The sequence below is a fragment of the Rhea pennata genome, chromosome 5, assembly GCF_028389875.1.
Source record: "Rhea pennata isolate bPtePen1 chromosome 5, bPtePen1.pri, whole genome shotgun sequence".
NCBI lineage: Eukaryota > Metazoa > Chordata > Aves > Rheiformes > Rheidae > Rhea > Rhea pennata.
In genome coordinates this window covers 2,343,866-2,359,860 of record NC_084667.1, presented here as the reverse complement: position 1 = coordinate 2,359,860, position 15,995 = coordinate 2,343,866, and the positions used below count along the sequence as shown (strand labels likewise).

General features: G+C 37.9%; 1 protein-coding gene across 1 annotated transcript in view; it reads left to right on the top strand.

Moving 5' to 3' along the window:
- Positions 1-5,701, top strand: part of TTC6 (tetratricopeptide repeat domain 6) — a 53,169-nt gene extending 47,468 nt beyond the window's left edge. The window contains exons 27-30 of the mRNA XM_062576190.1: positions 1,698-1,850; positions 2,044-2,214; positions 3,694-3,919; positions 5,320-5,701. Coding sequence (XP_062432174.1) covers positions 1,698-1,850; positions 2,044-2,214; positions 3,694-3,919; positions 5,320-5,456 — 687 coding nt within the window. The 3' untranslated portion in view covers positions 5,457-5,701. The remainder of the gene's footprint in view (positions 1-1,697; positions 1,851-2,043; positions 2,215-3,693; positions 3,920-5,319) is intronic.
- The last annotated feature ends 10,294 nt before the right edge of the window (positions 5,702-15,995 follow it).

Genomic DNA, 15,995 nt, shown 5'->3' with positions numbered 1-15,995 from the left:
GAGAACTGGCTGAAAGGCAGAGCCCTGAGGGTCGTCATCAGTGGTGTGGAGTCTAGTTGGAGGCCTGTGGCTTGTGGCGTCCCCCAGGGCTCAGTACTGGGCCCCATCCTGTTCAACTTCTTCATCAATGACCTGGATGAGGGGACGGAGTGTCTACTCAGCAAGTTTGCTGATGACACCAAGCTGGGAGCAGTGGCTGACACACCTGAGGGCTATGCTGCCATTCAGAGAGACCTGGACAGGCTGGAGAGTTGGGCAGAGAGGAACCTCCTGAGGTTCAACAAGGGCAAGTGCAGAGTCCTGCACCTAGGGAGAAATAGCCCAAGCCACCAGTACAAGCTGGGGGCTGACCTGCTGGAGAGCAGCTCTGCAGAGAAGGACCTGGGAGTGCTGGTGGATGACAGGTTGACCATGAGCCAGCAATGCCCTTGTGGCCAAGAAGGCCAATGGTCTCCTGGGGTGCATTGGGAAGAGTGTTGCCAGTAGGTTGAAGGAGGTGATCCTGCCCCTCTCCTCAGCCCCGGGGAGGCCTCATCTCGAGTACTGTGTCCAGTTCTGGGCTCCCCAGTACAAGAGTGACATGGAGTTACTGGAGAGAGTCCAGCGTAGGGCTACAAAGATGATCCGAGGGCTGGAGCACCTGCCCTATGAGGAACGGCTGCGAGAGCTGGGCCTCTTCAGCCTGGGGAAGAGAAGACTGAGGGGGGATCTTATCAATGTGGACAAGTACCTGAAGGGAGGGTGTCAAGGGGATGGGGACAAACTCTTTTCAGTTGTCCTGTGTGACAGGACAAGAGGCAATGGGCAGAAATTGCACTACAGGAAGTTCCGTCTGAATATGAGGAGGAATTTCTTCCCCGTGAGAGTGAAGGAGCACTGGAACAGGTTGCCCAGAGAGGTTGTGGAGTCTCTGTCTCTGGAGATCTTCGAGGCCTGCCTGGATGCAACCCCGTCTAACATGCTCTAGGTGATGCTACTGAGCAGGGAGGTTGGACTAGATGATCTCCAGAGATCCCTTCCAACCTTACTGCTTCTATGATTCTATGAACCTCACACTCATTTGATTCACATATATGGTGCTCTAATCAACTAAGTACAGTGATTTTTTTGTATAGGAGCTATTTATTGACATAAAAAGTGGCCAAAATGTTGACAAATCTATGTAAAAAAAAAAAATCTTACAAAATACAATGCTAACTAATTTGTTAAAATCCCTTGGAAAAGGACATATGTATAATGATCTCTGAAAACTACTTAACTACATTCAAAAATGAGCAGTCCTGCATTAACAGAGAGGTGTGTGATATGCTTGACATTTTTTTTCTCCATGTCTAATTCTTATGATTTTCCTACTGTGCTTTATTATACCTGCCTGTCTGAAAAGTCTTGAATTTTGACTGTTGTGAATTAATTTTTGCCAGTGAGGGACTAATGTTAGTGACCTGTTTTGGGTCATCTTGGGTAGATTTTATGCAAATTTCCTTTTACGGCTTTGCCCATGCACTTGATTTCTAATTAATGCTTTTGCAGTGCTTTATGAAGTACTAAGTAATAGAAAAACCTATAGTGACTACCTTCATAAGTAACAGGATACAGGTTGGAATTAGACATCTCAGGTATGGGGGCGTAGCCCAGAGTGGGGCCCTGTTTGGCATTTCATATACTTACTCTTGTGGACGTACTGCAATTCATTTTAGGCTCTTGGAAAATTTCAAAAAGCTTGGAACCAATTTACAATTGCTATTGGCATTGATCCAAAATGCCATGCTGCCTATGATGGACGAGCTTCAGTCTGTCTTCAGATGGGCGAAACTTTTGCTGCATTTCAAGATACAAATGCTGCATTAAAGGTAAATGCTAGCTTAAAGTGATTTTACTAGAATGAACCTGTTGTTGTAAAGCTGGCTAATACTGTATATGAGTAGTTGACAATTTGTATTAGGTGGTGCATTTGCATTTTTAATGAATGTATCTTTGAGAAACAAAGTTACTGTAGAAGTGTGAACTTTTTCTAAATAAGCATATGTCTGCTATTGTTTTCAGCTCACTACCACTGCTCCACTGCTAACAAATCGGGGTGTTATCAATCAGTGTATGGGATACCTATCCTGTGCTATGAGGGACTATCAACATGCAATTTCTGTTGACCCTGACTATGCCTTAGCCTATTTCAATGCAGGAAATATCTACTTCCATAATCGCCAGTTTTCACAAGTAAGTTTCTTTATACCATCTTCAGAACTCTTCTGTAAATGCTGTCGGTATCAAGCTACTTATAAATATGTTTAACTTGAACTTTTCTTTCATTGAATTTCATAGTTTTTGTCCTCTAACTGGAGATGAATTAATCTGTGGCAATTATTAACGAATAGTTGCCCTAATAGCGGACATTTTATTATTGATGTAAAATTTCAGTGAACTGAAATTAATGACAACTATGATAAGCATTTCAAAAATCTATAAAAATTGGAGGTACCTGAATTCTCCTGATTTTTCTGTAAAACCAGCCAACCTAAGCCTTATAGTTGCCCTGTAAAGTATGGCAAATAGAGATTAAATAACTTGCCCAGATTCATTATTGCACCATGAGAAGAGAATGAAAAGAATCTCCTGCTACTAGGCTTAAATCAAGAAGTTGGATCTTTCCCCTGTTGCCACAGTAATTTCAGTTTGAAATCACCTCATTCTGCTGAAATGCAGTGGAGATCTTCAAAAATAGAAGAGTTCGATATGGAAATGCCTCCTGCAGAGACTTTGAAAATTGCTTGAAGGCAAGGACCATTTATTTCTCTCTGCCTGAGGAGGCTCTAGCACTGATTTGTCCTTCGGTCTTCCTGTCACACTTTCTGGGCATAGTCTCAGTGTTACTCTCCTGTTTGATTGGAACTTTGTGGTCTGGCAGCTATGGAAACCCAGGGCCAGTGCTCATGCTTCAGCACGTTTCATCTACTGAAATTAATTCTCTCTCAGATTTGCATCTGTGAGCACTTCAGCTTGCAGTTCGTGTATTGAGGTGTTCATTACGTACAGGCTTGGCCAAAGATTCTAAATGTAGATAATTTGCACTTTGTGTAGCAAAAGAAGTAGATATCTGTAATTAAACAACTTAATATTCTTGTATGTTTCTCTGAGTCAGACTCCTTCTTGCTCTTGAGCATTAGTTAGGCTTCGATCAGAAATTTCTAAGGAGTTCAAGGTCAGTGCCCTGCATATGGCTTCTCCTGTGGTCATGTAATTTCTTCTCCTTCTGTGTCTAGTATCATTCTTCCATGACCGGTCTTCCAGAGGCTGTTCTTCCTCTTTCTTCTGCTTCTCTGATTCCTTACTCTGCTCCCAGATGCTGTCTGATTATGAAGATGTTCAAGAATAGGTGTTGCATTATAAATTCATACTCTAATTCATGTTGAATTTAGTGCATAGTTCATTTCTTTTGCACTATAATTATGATTCAGCGTAAACAGATACACTCCTTTTTTCAAAAGTCTGTCTGAGTGGTGATAAATTGACCTATTTGTGGATAGACATGCTGGTGCTGTGCTTCTCTCTTCTATGCACAAAGAACATTAAGCAGAACAAGTAAGGAATTATGAACATAAACAATTTTAAAAAACAAACCAGAATTTGCAATCTGTACATAAATCATTTCGTCAAATTTTAACAGTGTATTTTGTCTTCAATTCATATATTTTGTAGGCCTATAACTATTATTCGAAGGCGTTACAACTTGACCCAACAAATGATTCTGCTGTTATGAATCGTGCTATTACAAATACATTATTAAAAAATACTAAAGAAGCAAAAGAAGACTTTGAGAAGGCAGTTTGCCTCTGTCCATTCTCTGCAGCAGTGTATTTTAACAGGGCAAATTTCTATAATGGATTAAAGCAATATGAGCTAGCTGAGAAAGACATTTCAACAGGTAATCTTTATTTACCAGACACGATTGCATTTGGTAGCATACTAACAATTATGATAACAAATTACTTGGCTTTATTTCATAGTTCAGAAAGTAGGTGTTTATTTTTGTTAATATATTTTCTAATTACTTTGAGAACATACTATGATGTTATTAAAAAGAGGAGGTTAAAGTAAATGTGCTGTTACTTTTTTCCATTCTCAAAACTAATAAGAATATGCAGGATAGAAAAGAAAGTATTTTACATAATGTGTATCATAGCAGCTGAACAGAGTCCTGCTTTTAAATGGAATTGTACCAAGAAGTTGTAGAAAAACACTATACTTAAAAAGTCTGGAGAGCTTGAGTACGTGTTGAAAAATCTAGATGCCTGGAAAAGGGCATGCAGGTAGCTTGTTTCACAGACAAACGCGGGATTTCGTGAATGTGCTCTTTTTGGAACGTGTTTTGAAACGGTCTTTGGCTTCTGTAAGCTTGAGCTTTTTTGAGTATGTTCTTACAAAGCTCCTCGACATGAATCAAATCTTTTGAATGCTGACTTTCACGTGATTTGGGTGATATTTTTATATTGGGAGTAGGCATGGTTCAAGGAGAACAGGAGCTGAGCTAAAATTTTGTCCTGATCTTAGTAAAATACAAACCTTTTGTTCAAAACAACTGAGCTCTGTTCCTCCCATTACTACTACTTGCATTGCTATTAACATCAGATTTGGCAACTCTGGATACAACAACAACAGTTACTAAAGCTATGTATATTTTGTATGAATTTTATAGAAACCAAATATATTAATGTGACTTTGATATTGACTGTTTAACACTTCACTGTACATGTAATGACCTTTGCAGAAAGAGTAACTTGTATCAGATTTTTTGAGAAGTTAATCTGTTTACTTTCACAGTGAAGCTTGTCAAAATTGTATTTTTACTTTGTAGCTTTCATGACTAATATTTTTATTGTTAGATGATGAAAATTGACTAGACTAGGGAACTGATTGATTTTCAGCAAATCTCCTCTAACACAGAATTTTAAAACAGCAGATTATTTCAGCCACTACCTTCCAAGAATTCCTTGCCATGTCCTAAAGTTGATGTTTTAGTTTTTTGCTCTTAGATTTTGTTCCTGTTTTCAAGAAAAGGTTAGTTTCTGCTGTTGGAACAAAATTGAAGTGGGGTTCATAAATGGCATCAAAAAGGAAAAAAAATCTGGAGTATAAATATTACAACAAGGTTGTCTACTTCTTGATGTAAAGTTAATTAGTTTGATTTCTGTTTTCTCTTGTGAAAGCTTGTTTGGAAAAGATTTTGGGTATTGACATGAGCTTTCTTCTGGTACATGCTTATTTTTATAATCATATAAAAATGTAAAAAAAATGCCTGAATCTCTATTTCTTATTTTTTTATAGCATTGTCAATTCAGCCCAATGATGCCTTGATGTATAAATTTAGAGCTGATATTCGTGGCAAACTGGGTTTTAAGAAAGAAGCGATAGATGACTACAAGCAAGCAATCAGCATTCAAGAACAGATTAATTCCATGTGAAAAGATGTCATTCTAATACCACGTGGCTTCTGTTTACAAATTTCTCAGATTTGCAGTTAAAAAGAATTCATTGCATGCAAAAAAATTATGTCTGTCTTTATTCTTACATATTCTATGGACTTTTTATTTTCCTAAATGCACCTGATTCAGTGCAAAACTGACCAGAGTTATTTAAGGATAGAATGCTGCATTTAATTTTTATGAGCATTAGGTTGTTCTTTATTTGTTGAGGCCAAGAGAAAACTGGTTGCGTCATATGGAAAATGAAGAAGAGATGAGAAGAATTTATAAGCAGAAGGCCTTAACTGTATTGGTTATAAAAGTAGGAGAAGGACTAAATCTCCCCAAATACAAGTGCTTATAGTGATGTAATTAATAGGTATGTATCACCTAGACCATCTGGGAAGTAACAGTTCTAAGAGGGCTGCCAAGTGCCAGTGTCCGCCAACCAGGTTGCTTTCTTCCTGATCCTCCTTCTACACCTCTGCACAAGATTTCCTACTCCCTCCCACTCATATCATAGAGCAAAGCCTTTGTTCGAGGTATATATGTTGCAGTGTGTGAGATCTACTCCAGCAACTGAAATTTGAGAAGCACCTGGTTTGGTTTGTGAGTAAAGAGATGAAGTTATTTGCTTAAATATATTACACTTTGTCAGTTTGATGGGACAGGTAAAAATGTATAAATGATAGATCACAGTTTTGTGTTCTAAGTGATAAGAATGAGCTTGAGGAACAAGTTTCAGCTGACTTTATCATGATTGCTCATCTAAACCTGGAGACTGAAATGTGAATCTGTGAGACCAAAACTAAAAAAAACCCTAAAAAACTAAAACAAAAAAAATCCCTATCCATATATTAAATTAAATTAAACCCACCAAGTATGGCATACATAGCTGTAGTTGTAACAAACAGTTATCTATCTTATCTTGAGCCAGATCGTCATATAGTATGGTAGGACAGCATAAGGGTGAAGCAAAATAGATGCCTTTTTGTCTCAGAAAAGAGAATCATAGAATCAAGTAGAAGAAGGAATCTTAAGTTCTCATCTAGAATAGGAAAAGTCCTGTGATTTCAAAAGATGGAAAGATTTTTACAGGTATAAATGACACTTCAGTGCCTACTCCCACTATAGGAATTAGATATGTAACCTCTGATTAGGCTTAGATGTAAAATGTTATCACTTTTTCTCTTGAAAGGGAAGAAAGGAAGAATGAGGGGGACCTTCAGAACAATAAAGCTAACCCACGTGGATCTGTGCCTGTAACTGCATAATCTTCTGTACATGGAATAATCCATAGGTAGCAGAGAATAATTCACAATAGAATCAGAAGTAAATAATCTAATGCATATGAAATGATTATCTAAGATTCTTATAGGTCCATTTAATTTTATAACTGACCTTTTTACACTCTTTGACTCTTTAAGTGTTTATTTTCCTTTATGTGTTATTGAGAAGAAGGTAAAGTTGTTATCATTGCTTTGTCGCAAAGAATTGCATTTTATTTTCTCCAACTGCTTAACGTATTGCTGTACACTACTTCTGTATAATAGCTTTTCTTGCATGCCTGTTCAATATATGTTTAGCCAATGTGACAAATAGTGACCGGAATGTTTGCTTTGTTCGGCTATCTAAATTTTTGCATTTGTAATATCCCATTAAATTTAAAAGTTCCTATGCCTGTCACCTTATGACATTTGGAATGAAAAAATTACTATGGAAAGGAAAATCAACATCTCATAGCTAAGGAGCAGATAACTCAGTAAAGCATTTCACTCTGTCCCTACTCTCGTTAATTCTCCTCTTTTCTTGCTGTTTAATAATATCTAGCATGATGAAGTTTTGCACTTAGAAGATCTACCATAATATGATTGACTGGAATAGATACACAATAGTTAAGATCTACAAAAGTTAGAAATAGCTGTTCCAAAAATACTTCCTGTTTAATTTGTGTTCATTCATGATTAGTATCTCTGATGTTTGAAAATGAGTGTTTATAGATATAAAAACTAAATTAAAATATTTATAGAGGTTGTAGGATGTTGCATATTAATATTTAGGGGCAGGTTTAACTCAGTTGGTTAGAGCGTGGTGCTGCTAATGCCAAGGTCGCGGGTTCAATCCCGCATGGGCTACGCTCAGGGTTGGACTAGATGATCTCCAGAGGTCCCTTCCAACTGTACCATCCTATGATTTCTTTCTAGTTTCATACATTAGAGCATTACTTACTAGAAATTTATTTGGCATGACAGTTTTTCTTAAAACCGGATTAGAAAATGTGGCCATGGGAAGATCAAAATGCAATTTCTGCATTTCTGTTCTCCAGTAATTTATGATAATATATTGCTAGCAATAGGCTTTAGAAGTTTTAGTTTTACCACACTTCATGGCTGCAGTAGGAGAAATCCTAGCAGACTGCAATACACAATAGAATTTTTTTGTGGCTATTACAAAATCAAAGCATCAGAATAACTATGTCAGGTCTGATTAAACTATTGTAATTGCACACCTTCCTATAATGAGCTTTATTCCTCAGAGGCTTTACTTTTGTGTCTTTTATGTTGACCGTTCTGCTACTAAAATTAAGTTTGTGAAGCCCAAGAGTGAATTTATAATTAAATTTACTGTTACTCCCCTCTTCTGTTACCTTCTTTGTTTTCCCAGTTTGGAGCCTCATGACATAGTCAAGTGGATTAACTTTAATGGACAAAGTATAAGTATACATATATCTATATTTTAATGCATAATTACCTTTGATGCAATTTGGGGAATTATTTACTAATTTTTGGAGTATACACACATTCTAAGTTTGCTTCCAAGATGGTGTTAAGTGTCATGCACAAATACGAAGTTTTTGTTCCCTTTGTGCTTCCACGCATTCATCTTTCAGTGCTGTTCTATATTACCTGAAGAATTGTTTATTGATGAAACTGCTAAATTATGCATGATTCTGTGGCCTTTTCCTTCCTTTGACCTCCTTATGATTTGCTTGCTGATGGGTTGTGAGCTAGTGATGCCCTCATCATGTATAGCGCATCATCAAAGTTAAATCAGTATGAAGAGAGGTCAGACCTTTCCACTGGATCCTTTTCTTGCACCATCTACAGTAAGTTTTCTTTAGTTTAACTTCTCTTGAATGTCAGACGGAAATGGACAGGTTTTTATCTTTACATTTAAAAACTGAGCACAAATACAATCAATTACAACTTGCTGTTGGTGCAGTGACTTGATATATGTAATATGGATTTTTGTCATCTCTCTTCTGCTCGTAATTATTTTATTCTGGATAGTGTAGATTAATTTTTCCTAATCTTTAGAACTTCTAGTTTAGTAAATTCTAAGAATTTAGTAATTCTAAGGTGGGCTGATTGGAGAATTGACTTTTAGAGCTTTTTGGCTGTTAAACAATGTAAGGAAATGTACAATGTCCAGTTCTATTTCCAATTTCATCATTTAGCATCACTCTCATTAGCAGTTCAGGGATCCTATTAGATGCTTTTTAAAGCAAAATGGGAAATGGATGGAGAAGCTGCTTGCACAATAACACATGAAAACTTCAAGTTGCATCATCAAAACTTATAGCTTTCTTGAGAAAATAGGTTATTGGTTCTTTTATTTATTTATTTATTTAATTCAGCTCTTTCTTTTAAGTTTCCTAGGGGATATTTTGTATTTTCTAAAGATTTTTTAAAAAATCTTCAGATGGAAAGACTTTGTCAAACAGCAATTCTTTTATAAATTAGCTTAATAGAGTCATTAGTGACTCTTAAGAATCACTGTTCAACCAGTAAGTTGCAATAGTATTTTGCAGGCTGAATGATAGCACTTGAACTTCCCTGTTGGGAGGGACTGTGGAGGATCTTTGGTATTCCAAACTTTGCCTAAACCTTGTATGGGATAGGTTACTCTCAAGTTATGCAAAATATGTAAGCAACAGCACATCTCTCATTTCATATGACATTTGTTAATGTAACACTTTATTTATTCTTAAAGATTGTACTACTTGTTCCCCAACAAGGTCTTGTTTGCTAATCACCTGTGACATCTGTGTTCTCATTTATGTCTTTCCATATTCAGAATGACAAATCTATATATCAGTTTTAATCTTCAATTTACTTAAAATATTTTAAAATTAGTAATAGTTGCAAGTAACAAATACTGTTTCAAGGAAATTAGATATTGCTTTAGAAACATGGCAATTGTGATGGTAAGTGGCCCTTGGCAAAAATACAGCTGAGCTGTTTATGGAGAAACAAAGAAATCTCAATTCTATTTTATGAATGCCAGTAAAGCAGGATTTACAGATTAAAAAAAAAAAAGTTTCCTCAAGACTGATTCCATCTATAGTAATGCAATTTCATAGTAATATTTAACAGTTATTATCAAATTGGGTAAAGAATTTGATGTTATGACTGAAACAGATCTTTATCACATACATGTAGCTCTATCTCTAAAGGAGTGAGTCACCTGTTTTATTCTTCCTTCTCTTCCTCCTCCTCCTTCTACCTTAAACACTGAAAATAGAGTATTACAGGAAAGCAAGTAGTATTATTTAGTAAGTGGAGAATGACTTTAGATGTCTTGGGAGGAAGCCATGAAAATAAGGATCAAAGAGAAAGTTTTCGGCTCCCAGTAAGTGAATAGGAAGTTGCGAGTAATCAGTTTACTCTCACAGAGTAGTGAACTGCATATATACACCTATCAGCTGAAGTGTTAAAATATTCCCTTTCAATATTTTAAAATTTAGAGCTTTTTGGATGGAAGGCACCACAAAGCGCTAAAACAGATCTTTCACTACCTCCATTGAAAAGTTAAACAAGGCGGTACTTTTTAAAATAAAGTAGGAAACTATTTGATTTATAATTTTAAGGATTTATAAGTTTAAGGATTTATTTGATTTATAAGTTTTGCTTTTCCAAAAACCCAAAACTTCCATGACAGAAAATAGAACAAAAGCAAATGAAAAATTCACTGTATTCTCAGCTGAACCCCAGGGTCATTTGCTCTTTTTAGTTTTGGATAGTTTTTGTGGATGGAGGTGTTTTCTAATGAGAAGAAGGACTTTGAGATAGGAAACCTGAGAAAAAACGCAATTCCTTTCCCAACTAGCCACTTCCAACAGAAAAGCGGTCAAGGCACAAAACGCCGTGGGAGCTGGCCCTGCAGACTGCGTGGGTGAGCTCAGATTGACAAGACTGCTGCACTGGTGAAAGTGAAAAACGTGAGATTAAACCCAACCATGCATTGCTGTAGTAGGAAATGAACTTTAGAGGCACGACACTGCTCAAGGCAGCTCCTCCATCCCACCCCAACCCCTGCGGAAAGCTAGTGCTCGAGCCAGAGCTTCTGTGAACATGGGTTGAGGCTGGATTTGAGTCGAGCATGGACTAAACCTTGAAATGCAACGTCGGTGCAGCCTGGGTCATTTCTCAGAGAATCGGGGAAAGAGTATACAGGAATAAACGAGCGTGAAAAATGTGCTTTGAAGGACACAGTGTGGATAAAGGCAATGTTTTAAGCAACCTGTTTAGCAGTCCCTTCCAAAGCGGATTTCAGTGGGACCTCCAGCAGAAGGCAGCCTGGACTCTCACGTGTGGCTACTCCGTAACTCGTAATGCGCTCCAGCAACTCTTCCGAGGAGCTGTTACTGTATACTGATGTCTCTGATGTTTCTCGTTTAATTGACAATATTGTTCTCACGTCCTTTGTGATACGCTATATACAGTTCTGTGATACTAAAGCAATAACTGAGATTATCGTGCCTCACAAGCTCTCCGACTGTGTGTATCTGTAATAACGTAGGCACGCGTGCACACGCTCCGTACGCGCTCCGCTTCATGAGCAATAAGCAGCACAAGCCTCGAATAACAGCTCCTTTCCTACCCGGATTTTTCCCCTGGTTTTGAGGTGCTTTTCTACAAAATGAGGCATTCAGAAAGGGAAGGCAAAGCGTGGAACGTTTTAACTGCTCCCCATGGTTATATTTTACAGCATGTTCCTTTTCAGTCATAGCTAAAGGTCAGTAAATTCTTTTTGTTGCGAGGGGAAATTGCTTATCGTTGCTCTCTTCTGGAATTCAAACAGGAAAGCCAAAAAAGGGGCCAGACCTTGCTGCACCAGATGGACTTTCTCCCTGCCTGGCCTTTTTCGCCCCGTTCTCAAAATGGAAACAACTCCTTGTCTGCGACGGGTAGAAGAGGCTTAGTGCTTGCTCTTTGAGGTAAAAATGAACAGCTTTAAGCAGCAAGTAGAGGTTGTGGCTTTGCAGAGTGCGTCTTTGTCAAACCTAAAGAAAGGCAGGCAAGTCTCCGGCATTTTCAGAGCTGCCTGGTTGTTCTGCTGGGTGACAGCCTTGACTGTCTTGCAGCTTCGCTGGCTTTGTAGTGAGATGCACACAGGCATGCAAAGACCATTAAAAGCCCAATTCAGACTTTACTGCATTCTAGGGGAGGGGAAAAAATAAATTTTGGGTCAACCGTACAGGCCTCCAAAAAGTAACAAATATTCCCTGGCCTCTACTTTTGCCCCGTGCTTGTGGGAACTAGGATGGTGCAACTGACCTGCCATTGGAAAAGACGTTTTATTTACCAGGTGTTTCTGACGTGACTGGCAGCGATACACTGTGGTAAAGAGCTTATTTCCAGTTCCCGCAATGTGAGTCTATAGCATGGAAATAGATTTGCATTAAGTTGTTTGTGTTTTTATTGAGCAATATGTTCAACTTCGTTTGGTGGTGTCTCACGTGTGTTTTGTATTTCGTGAACAGTACCCTAGAAACTCAGATGCTGTTTTACTTGAGGGTAATTTCCCCAAACAGACCTGCATGTTAGGGAGCTGCTTTGTGCATCCCCCACCCCTGTCTCTGGACATTGACCCTTTTTCAGGGATCTTCCTCTATCCTAACCGAGTGAAACATTGGTGCACTAAATATTAAGGTTTTCAAAAATCTGTCTTTCAGGTTGATGCTGTTTCTTTTAAAATCCATATAGAACATAGCAGATGGGTTTAGTATAGCTCATTTGGTTGCATTTTCCCGGATTTAGTAATGGATTTTTTTCCTCAGAAAGCTGATGAGAAATTCTTTTAAAATCAGCTCCACGTATTGAACATTACTGCTATTAATTGGATTGTTCATTGAGAGATAAAATATAATTTCTCATTTGCAAAAGGAATGCATTCTTCCATGACTTTTCCAGTGTCCTAATTTCACAGAGCTGCGGTAACCAGTGATTAAAGTAAGTGTGATATTAACTACAGTTATAAGAGGTGTCATCACTACACCAAATAATCTTAATAGGCAGTCTCCGTCAGGACAGAGACGAAAAAGTACAAATAAGGCACAACTTGTACTTTTAAAATTTTGTGTTCAGTCCATCAGTGCTTGCTGATGGAGCTGAAAAGCTTGCGGCCCATGCAATTACTGACTATAAGCTTTATGATTTAATGGCAAATGCATAATAGAGTCTTTAAAAAACCAGTTACCTGGACAAAAGTAAAAATCATTTACCTCAATGCTTTCCAAGTAGTACTTTAACTGTGATTAGAGCTATTCAAAAGCCATGATATAAAGAAAGGAAACCTGAATCATTGATGTCGAGCCTTGATATACTAAGCTGTGTATTGAACAGAAGGAATTTTTAAGGTAGTATCAATAAGTAGCTAATTAGTATAAGAACCATTAGCATCTTTTTATAATAATGGCGTTATGTGATATTCTGAGCTTCTCTCCTGGTTTTCTCATTAAGTAACATAGCGTTTATTTCTGTATCAGAGAACTCTTGAAAGAGCTTGTCAGTTTTTAAATTTAAATGGAAAACTTCTAATATGTGCATTAAAAAAAAACCCAGCGTGCATATAAGAAATAGGTGAGAGAGAATTGGTTTTTTGGAGATTTAAGTACTGCATGGAATTTATCACCCCAGGCAATGTGGATGTGACTGTGCTATACTTTTGTAGTCAACATTTGCCGCTGGTGCTTGGAAGAAGCCAAAGGGCTGCAAGGGCTGCAAGTCCTGGTGTGGTTGGTGCCCTAAGACAGGGCAGGAGGTGGTTGTAGCAAGTCGCGCTCTCACTGCAGAGATCCACGGTGACATTCCTTGTAGTTACTGCGGTACTGACAGTTGATTTTAAATACATACATATATATATATATATATATATATATATATATATATATATAAAAAACATATATTATGCCTAACCACCTTTGGCAAACTGCAAACCATTTTTTCTGTCTTTGCTGCTGTTGTCTGGGACTTGGGAGCGTGAATTATTGAGGTGTTTGGAAATATTGCAGAAATGGAAGCTACGTGGCAGCCTAGATAGCTGAGCAGAGCTGGCTGCCCTAGGAGCTCCGGCCGTGGTTTCCGTCACTGCCAGGAGCAAGGATGACCTGGAGAGCGGCCAGCTGAGTCCTGCCGGTGGCTTCATGGCGACTGCAGCTCACGAGCTCCGGTTGCTGGTTCCTCCTCTAACTTCTGGAAATAACAGCAGATGGATTACTTGTTTAGAACAAACAAGGAAGCCAAGAGCATCGCAAAGCCAACCGCGCCGATATCGCCGTCGTTCCCCAGCGATCCGTTCGTCCGGCTACTGATGTGACTCTGCGCTGTCGAGGAGGAACGATGAAAAGCAGCCCAGCGTGAACGGTGACGCTTTCCTGCCTTCTCCTCGGCGACACGGCTGCCAGGACTTCCCAACACAATTTTTCTTCAATCAAAATACAATTAAAAAAATTAAACTGTTGAGCTTAAAATGAGAATTTGCTGCTTATTCTCTGAGAGAGGGGGGGAAATAAGGGTAGTTCAAAATGCAATAATAAAAGTAGATTTGAATTCTCAAAAGTATCTGAATGAATTAGAAAGCTAACTCTCACTTTCAAAAGTAATATATGTGCTTTAAAATATTCCAATTGGGGACTATCCACATGTTTGCCTACATAAATCTGAAAATCTGGTATGTAGATAATTACTAATTTCACCTTAATTGAAAGACAATATGATTAGTGTTAATCAGTAATTTTAGGAGAGAAGGTTTTTCTATCAAAAAATGTTGGTTTTGTTAAAAGCAAGACATTTTGTGGAAGCAAGCCCATTTCAGTGAGTTCTTGTTTAGAAAAAAAAAAGCCTAGCAAAATAAAAGATTTCGTTTGCATTCTGTTCCGGTGTTTGCAAAACACGATGCTTTGACCTTGCTTTGAGATAATTCTTTTCTGTTTTGATGTGCGATATTTCACTTTATTGAAGAAGCTTAAAGAAATATGAATAAATCCATAATATTTTGGTTTGTTTAAAAGTACTTGTTAGTCTACTTGTTAGTCAAATGAAATTTCATTTGAATTATCAATTCTAAGGGAGGAGTTAAATTTTCTGATTATTTTCTGAACTGTAGCAAGCTTTTAAACTCATTTAATTTTCTGTAACAACAAAAAGTCCAGTTTTCCCCTCAGCTATGGGACTAGTCTCTCTTGACAATTTTACTCAAACATATTAATTTTTATGCCATATTCCTAAAGAATATTTTATTTTTATTGACTCTGTATTCTGAGTGTGGTTTTTTGGCATTCATCGAGTTCTTTCTTGATTCTATTAGTAATTTTTAGGAGTAGATAATTTTACCATTAGTGTTTTTTGTGGACACTTGGCTTTTCTGCACAAGGACATAGCTATGGTGAAGGAGAAGTGTTAAAGTGAAGCTGTTTGAAGTTTGAGAAAATTCCTTCTTTTTTCCTCTCCTATCATCATGCCTTTTTTTCAGGCTTGTGATCCAGATGGTTCTCTTCAAACTCAGGCATGAGCTCAAACTCTGAACTAATGAAGAAAATTAACTGTAGTGAGTAGGAAAAAATTCCTAATTATCTGAGAAGAGACCTAATGACAAGCACAAATAAAACAGTAAGAATTTTACTTCATAGGGAGAAATATCTATGGGGTATCAAAATAAACTAATTGCGTTGTGATAAGCATATTGGATTTTTATGTTGATGAAAATGCTTACTTTTATTTATGAACATCAGCAAATAAAGCTGCTTCAAAATCCAGCACAATTATTTTCCCTGGTAATTGAATTTTGCCTGCCTTATTTCAGCCGAAAGAGGTATTAAAATTTGATAAAGTCCACTGACAATGAAAAATTTGAGGCTTTTACATAGATCTAGTTTCTTGAATGCGAGATTTTTTCCTTAAAATTAGTGGAATTAATGAAAGCCTAAGATTGTTACATTCATAAATGAATTTTGCAAAGGAGACCAGTGTTAGTGCGTACTGTAGGTAGCACTGAAGGCGGTTGAGTGCATCCCCTGTTTTGTACGGCAGAACTCAGCGCCGCTTTGGATGAGGAGATAACGCATTCAGCTTCTGGAAGCAGCCGAGGTGAGAACTGCTGCTTTAGGCTTCCGCTTCCACGGCTGGTGTTGAGGCGCGTAGGCTGCTGCGAGTAGCTTCGTGCACTGATGCAGACGGAGCGTGAATATAGACGTTTTCCTATAACCAGACGTGGATTTACTTAGGAGAGGGCTAATGGGGCTGGAGCGAGCACACG